The sequence below is a fragment of the Rhagoletis pomonella genome, unplaced genomic scaffold (assembly GCF_013731165.1).
Source record: "Rhagoletis pomonella isolate Grant_MI unplaced genomic scaffold, Rhpom_1.0 Rhpom_scaffold_01291, whole genome shotgun sequence".
Taxonomy (NCBI): Eukaryota; Metazoa; Arthropoda; class Insecta; order Diptera; family Tephritidae; genus Rhagoletis; species Rhagoletis pomonella.
This window is the reverse complement of record NW_023459845.1, coordinates 13,239-21,004: the sequence shown is the minus strand read 5'-3', so window position 1 is coordinate 21,004 and position 7,766 is coordinate 13,239. Positions and strand designations below refer to the sequence as shown.

Below are 7,766 nucleotides of genomic sequence, written 5' to 3'. Positions count from 1 at the left end.
TTTATATCCTTTTCTCTATAAATACCTTTATTTCAATCTTTCTTCCTCTATCTTCATCTTTGCTTTTATCGGATTTCCTCATCCTCATCTTATTCTTTATATTTATCTTTGTTTTTGCTCTTATGTTTATCATTTTCTTCATCGACATATTCCCCTTCACCTTTGCCCTTATATAAGTAAAGTGCTTACCTTGGTCTTCATTTTTGCCTTTATCTTTGCGCATCTTTGTTTTTGCTTTTATTTTTATTTTTACCTTTCTTTCATTGTATTGGTATTTTTCTTCTTTTCTTCTTGTTATTCTTTAACCTTTTATTAACAAGTTTTTGTTAAATTTATACCATGTGCATACACTCAAGAAGAACTTGTTTCAGTCCCAATCATTTCCGACTGCAACTTCCGTGTGCCATTTCCGTTGAATTTGCCAATTTACTCCCAACCAACCAACCGTCGCTAAAGAAGTTTCACTTCGAAAATATCGTATAAAACTGCACTTACCAATAATTTTGTCTTTAAAGGTCTATAGTTAAATTTAATGGCTCATATTTTTGTGGAACATTTTAACCCACTATTACTTACCCGTGTGGGTCATTTTGACCTTTGTTTGTATGGTGTCAAATGAAAGAGCTTGACTAAATATCTGAGAGTTCAAAAAGTAGTGGGTAGGCACGAAAAACTCCGAAAGCATTGTCCGGGGGATGCGTCAGCCTAGAGGCTGACCATGATTTGAAGTGCCTTCAACATAGTGCTTAAGTATTGCTTAAGTTTTGTTAAATGAAACTTGAGAAGTGCATATATGGAAAAACCGCCTAAATTTCATAAAGCAAATTTTTTCACATGCAGCAGTGCAAATATTTCTGCTGGCCTCTTTATGCGCGCCCATCGAGGTTATTGCACGCATTTAGACGCTAGCTGTTAGCAGTCGCCCATACAAAATGGCGCATAATGAAGTTTTAACCGTTATACATTAAAACTAAACTGACGAATCTAAGTTGACAAAGTGCTTTATTTTTTTATTAGATACCTAGATTTACATTTTAATATATGGACTGTCTAAACTCTCTGATTCGCAATTTCGTTTTCTTAAATGCACTAGGCCATCTTTAATTTAAATTTTTTCATAGTTTACTGTATTCTATACAATAGCCATTTTTTTCATTTGATATCCATTTTGAGGGGATTGGGAAAAATTTGTAATCCGCCATTTTGTGGTGGCGGCCATTTTTTATTTGTACTTTTTCAAGTGTACTGTATTCTACTAGTCAAGTCTTTTAATTTGATACCCATATTGAGCGACTTGTGGAAAAATACGTAATCCGCCAAGCCTGGATTTAATAAGCTAGAACTAAAAGAACGAATAAAGAAAATTGAGACGACAAGATACCGTTCTGTGAGCTATTGGAGCTCACTTGAGAGCGCGGACTCGCAACGACAAGATAGGCTAGAAAGGAACCTTTGTCACCACTGTCGAAAACGGCAACCTTCAAGGCCAAAGTTTTTAACAGAGGCTGGGCGAGAACATCGGTGCTTGAGGCGTGGTAGCTTTCAGCAGAGGGTTCCATCAAAAGATAAGATTCATCACCTGTGGTTATTGTGTTAGACTAAATAAATCAACGACATTGCTGTGTTTAAATCAGAAAACTTATATACTCGTAAATATATATTCAATCGTAATGGCCCAAGATCTGAACAGCGTTTGGTACTCTCCACTTTGAAATCCCTTTCAATGAAAAACTTCAGCAAGCCTCTGCTCGCGTCACTGAGCCGTGTCAACCACCGTTTAGTGATCACGTTAGGAAAATTAATGAGTACACCGCGGCCGTGACGAATGTCTTGTGGAACAAATGGGAAGACTGTGAGACCACAAGATTATTATGGCCGCAGCGGATTAGGAAAAAGACAAGGGACATACTGAAACTCAATCGATCTGCAGTAAGAGCCCTTACCGGCGTCATCACAGAACACTGGCCTATAGCACTAATGCTCCAACGATGGCGAATACCAACGAGTACTCTCTGCAGAGGCTGCCATGGTGAGAATGAGGAAGAGTCAATTGACCACTATCTGTGTTAATGTCCAGGTTGTCCAGGATGTCCAGGCAACTTGGGTTCAAGCTTCTGCACCAGTCTGGGCGAAGTAGTAGAGGTGGAACTGTTGGATCTCATCAGCTTCATCAGAGATAGTAATTGGTTCAGTAAAATAATGACTTAAAGCTACTTTTTTGATATAGGTACGTGTCTCCTTCTCACACTCACTAAAAGAGGGCACTCACAATGGACAATTCTGTCTCCGGTAGCCTTTGCTAATACCACAAACGGTTTAAAGACTATGATTTAAGACCGTGCACTTAAAATGAGCGGTAAATTAATGGAGCGCAAATTCGGTGTTGAATATATGGTGGAAAAGAAACTGTGTAGCCTTGTACGCGAAGCATAGACCCCATTGGTTGAGCGATGAAACGATGAAGAGCATTTTATGAGCTACTGGACCACACTTATAAGCACTACTTTAATGTCAAGGCTGTAGTCGTTCGCATGAATTCAATTCTGCTGGCATATATCCCCACTAAAAAGTGGCCAGTGTTGACCCCCCAAACCAGCCTAAGTCGAAAAGCTACGAGAAATGAAGATCCCTGCACCTCTCATTACCCGTGAAGGTCCAGATGTGTCTAGCTACTCTATAAGTTGTTTCTTACACGCATTTATTATTTTCCAACTCAATGTACAAGGCCACAATTTACAAGATGCTTACGGTGCTGCCGCATTGTAGGAGTTATTGAACATCGTAAGGGAAGTGTCTACCCACTAAATCGCCTGCTTCGCACATTTTCCTATTCAAAAATTTATCCAAGGACGTTCACCGAAATGTGACAGTTTTGGACGAACTACTGCTGTATACTATATTTGGTTTAATTTCCTGCACGAGGATTAGGTAGGTATGTAGATTTGGCTGTCACTGCTACGCAGGGACACACATAGGTAAAAAGTTGAAGGCCCGTAGTGAAACCACGATTACGAGTTCTCACTCCCCCTTGCTAAACCATTTTGAATCCTTGACAAGCCTCGTCAGGCACCTTGGGTTTAAAGCTTCCAATTTGCAAGGTCACTAAAGAATGGAGACCCCAGAAAGCGCAATCTGCTTCTCAATTATGTCGGACAGTTACAGAGACAGAGGAGAACTGTCTCCTCCTCCTGATAGTTCATGCAACTTCTGTAGCATCTATGGTAAGGCACTCCGAGCCGTTCTGCGTGTTTACCTATAAGGCAGTTGCCTGTTAGAGCACCAATTGTGTGAGATATATCCTCTCTCTTTAGAGAGTATAAGCTTCGAACCCTTTTTCGATCCCACCTAGGCGTAGTTTGCGTAGAAATTCGAAACGTCGTAGTTAGCATCCATTTCTCGCTCGCGCGAACATAGATAAATTCACGTTCCTTGTCCGGAAGAATCAGCTCGGTCGTTCCGCCCCCCCTCTCAAGTTCGTCCGCCATACAGTTACGCTCTATGTCCCTAAGACCGGGAACCCAAATGAGGTTCAGAATGTTCTGCTTAGCCATCTCTAGCAGAGATCGGCGGCAGTTGAGCACAATTTTTGACTTTATTGTGACGGAACTCACAGCATTAATTGCTATCTGGCTGTCACTAAAGATGAACAGCTCATTACCTTTTAAATCGGTACGACGTTTGTTTATAGCTAAGACCTCAGCCTGGAAGACACTACAGTAGTCTGGTTGTCGAAATGGACGGCTCAAGACAGGGCTGCCTTGCTCAAGACCGGCCACCATATTATAATTCCATAAAGGAGAATCGGTCTAACCACCGCTGTGACGATCCAGCGACATATTCACAGGCTCAACCCCCATTTCTTACCAATGGCCCTCTTGCACGAATATAAGGCCACAGTCGTCTTCTCATAACGCTGGACTATGTTCTCCTTCCAGCCCTAAGAATTTTGCTTTATTCGCAAATTTCACTTTCTCCGAATTGACGCAGAGTCCACAGAGCGAGGACCATCTTGATACATCGCGAAGTGCCCTCTGCTACAATTCGCACAGAGTTTGGGAGAATTTTCCGCTATACGCGATGGCTGCGTCATCCGCATAAGCAACAACCTTGGCACTTCCCAATTTCGTCTCTCACAAGAGATAAGTTCACGGCTAAATTCCTAAGGAGTGGCGAGAGTCCGCCACCCTGCGGTTGCGCCCCTTGTCACATACCTTGCAGCCGAGTTCTCACCGACGTGTGCCATGATCACCCTGCACAAGACTATTTGCCTTACAAACTCCACCAGAGAATTGTCCACCTCTAGTCCCTTCAAGGCCTCTATTATGGCCTCTGAATTTATATTGTTAAAAGCACCCTCAATGTCGGGAAGGGCTACAAAACAGTAGTCCTTGTAACTGAAAAACTTTTCAATAAAACAGGCCAAGCTATGAAGCGCGGTCTCTATGGACTTGCCTTTCAGAAAGGCATGTTGATTGTGAGACAGTAGTCGACTATCAATGGTGAAATATAGGTAGTTACTAACCATCCTTTCTAGGGTGTGAAGTACAATAGAATAAGGGCTAACAGGCCTTATCGGCTTTAGGAATAAACACAACGGAGACGGATCTCCTCGCTGTTGGTATGTAATTTAGCTTAAAACAGGTCATGAAGATGTTCATTAGCCAACTTACAGAGGTTTCAAGCGTCACAGCCAGTTGCGCGGGTATAATCCCACTCGAGCCCTCCACGAGGACTACTGCAGCGGCATTTAGCAATGGAAGCTGGGCCTGGGTAATTTTGTTTTTTATTCGTAAAGAGAACCATAAATGTCTTTATTTGAAGTGTTTGGCTTTTATGAGAAGCTTTTTCAAAGCAGAAATACACTCGGAGGTTTAGCATTGCCTACCGTGGGGCGACCGCTTTTAGAAAAATCGTCTTATAATTGAGATATTGCTCAGACCAGAGATCAGACCCAGGCTCAACGGAGTGGTATTAACAATAGCTTCTGGTAAAAAACTTTATTTAAGGCACCTTTAAAAGCTAAGGCTGAGCTTTTGAACGCTATAACTTTATCAATTTTATTTGACGATATGGCATGTTGGCACTCTGATAGCTTAGTGGGCTCTATCTTTTGACGGATAACGAGTAGTCTCTCTGGTATTGTCAGAAGTCGCAAGTTAATATGTATGTCGAAAACATAGTTTCAGGAAAGACGAGCTGTCTCTTCTTGAAATCATATCCATTTTGGCCTTGGTCCGTTTTTTTGAGAATGTAGGCCAGGTCGAAACTAGCGTTATATATATGTAGATGACTGTTAGTAATGGACATTAAATATCAGATGCTTCTTAACTCACCGGGAAAGGTTAAATCTAAACCCGGTCAATTATATGGTTCAAAGGCCTTGATTACCATTCCGACTTTGGTTGCGCTTATGATGTTGTCCGGGATTATGGAAAAACTAATGGCAGATCCGACCGTACATACCACCTTTCGTGGTTGGCTGTTTGGTTGTAGTGCTAACCCAGTTGTCACTCAAGAATCAAATAGCACATAAAAGCCCCATTTTGGTACACTTCTCGGGGACAAAGATATTTTATGCTACTTTAGCCCACGTGTCAGAACATTCCTGCAGTTTAGTCAAACCATTTAGAACCATTTATGAATTTGAGTATGTCGCCTAGAGTAGCACTAGATAAATCCGCTAACTGCTTCATTATGTGTTTTCCGAAAGTTTTATGTCATAAATAAGCCAGACCTGAGCATTGGCACAGGAAAGGAAATACTGTTTCTTCGCTGTCATCCAAGCCGCAGCAATGGCGCATATTCTGTTATATGGAAGACCTATTCTACATGCATTTTTTCCTAGCGGCCAATGACCGCTGTGATAGTCGCTATAATTCTAAATACTTCCACCCTTAGCTTACTTAGCAGCTCCGCTATTGTTTTCCTGCTAAAGTCAGGCCAAAGTTCTCGGCTACCTTGCAAGTCTGAATCTCTGACCATCTTCTCCTTGCCAGTTCCCGAAGGTGCATGTGGTTTTCTGTTTTTATTTGTCTGAGGGGATAACCCAGTATCACCACTACAGATTCATCCAAACTAGCTGCCACCTTGGCCAGTTCGTCCGCTCTCTCGTTATAACGAGAATCCAGCCAAGAGAGATGGGCATTGACTGAGACGCCGGGCATAGCTCCAGTTTGCATTCTTTGACTAGCTTGGACTTGAGTAAATAACCGCTCTTGCTTTCCTGATAGCACTCTTCTTTAGTATTCTACAGGCCTCACAGATGCCAAGAACTTCAACCGGAAATATGCTAGCATGGTTTGCCAGCCGAAGGAGCCGATTGACACCAAGTTCCTCGGAATATACTCCTGTCCGTAAAACGCAGTCCATCTTGGACCCGTCAGTGTATATACAGATGGCTTCCTTATCGGCAGCTTGGTCCCTTCTCCATTACCTTCCTGATGGAAACCGCAGCCAAGCCAAAATCGAGGCTTGATACACCCTAGAAGTTGTGTGCCCCTAAGTATGTCTAACATTTGATCGCAGGGTGATGGCCGGCCACCGGCAGTCAAGCACTGAAAAAGTACTCTTCAGCGTTGTAAAGATCAACTGGAAAATGACTTGGATTCACTTTCGCTAAATAAAAATGACTGTAGCGTATGGGATAGTCAAAGAAATACAACGATTTCAAGTAAACAACAACAATCTCTTTTATTCTAATAATTCTCTTAATCGCTTAAAAACTATCACAGTGCTTTGAATTGCAAAAGTTCGTCATTTACCAAACAACTGGAGCACCAGCTGCAGCGTAACGCAGAGTTGGTGCATATGCGGGCGCGTAGGAGAAAGCAGCTGGAGCAGCATAAGCGGCCGTCGCCAAAGGAGCTGAATAAGCAAATGGACCGGCTGCGTAACGGGCCACAAGTGGAGCAGGAGCGGCAGCATAGCGGGCAGCGACTAGAGGTGCAGTAGCGGCAGCATAACGGGCGGCAATCAAAGGTGCAGGAGCAGCAAGAGGGCCGATTGGCGCCGCCAACGCGGCTGGAGCCACCGGTGCTACTGCTGCAATGGGAGCACGAGCTACAACTGGCGCAAAGGCGATGCCATTATGATTGCGTGCCACTACTTGACTACTGGTGGCGGTGATGATAGGCGCTGGAGCAGCAACGGCCAAGGGAGCAGCAGCTAGTATATGCGGTTTGGCAGCAACGCAAGCGATGGCGGCAAATATGACAATAGCCTGGAAGAATGTATTATTAAAGCACAATAAATTGTTATGATTTTATTTCTTGAGTTCACAGAGGATCACTTACGTATTTGAACATTTTGATTTTGATTATTTGAATTCTTGGTTTTTTAACAGCTCGAGCTTGTGACCACGTTGAGTGCGTAAATGTTTTTGATGTCTATTTTCGTTCAACTCAACATTTTTATAGTAAACATTTTGGTAAGCAGCAAAATTTTGTTTCTCTATGTCTACTTACAAGTCCAAGGCCTCCAATATGTAGTACAAAAGTCTTTTGTCCATGACAAAGTTTTAGTTACCACGCACGCATTTAACACTTTACATATGTACATACATATGCGTACGAGTTATTTGTGTTTTCCCTAAAATATTTTGGAGCCCTGTGCGCCTATTTAATATGCAACAGCAATACCCGGCGCATTACAAGTATAAATACATACATATGTACACACTACATATGTATGTATGTTTATGGAGTTGTATTAAATATTTCAGCAAATAACTTCCATAGGTTCATCGTCAAAGAGGTGTTAAGCGCGAC

General features: G+C 42.4%; 1 protein-coding gene across 1 annotated transcript; it reads right to left on the bottom strand.

Moving 5' to 3' along the window:
• Positions 1-6,757: 6,757 nt before the first annotated feature.
• Positions 6,758-7,304, bottom strand: LOC118752186 (cuticle protein 16.5-like). The gene is made up of 2 exons (XM_036487042.1): positions 7,293-7,304; positions 6,758-7,219 (listed from the first exon to the last, which is right to left on the bottom strand). The coding sequence occupies exons 1-2, from the start codon at positions 7,302-7,304 to the stop codon at positions 6,758-6,760; spliced, it is 474 nt and encodes a 157-aa protein (XP_036342935.1).
• Between the last annotated feature and the right edge of the window lie 462 nt (positions 7,305-7,766).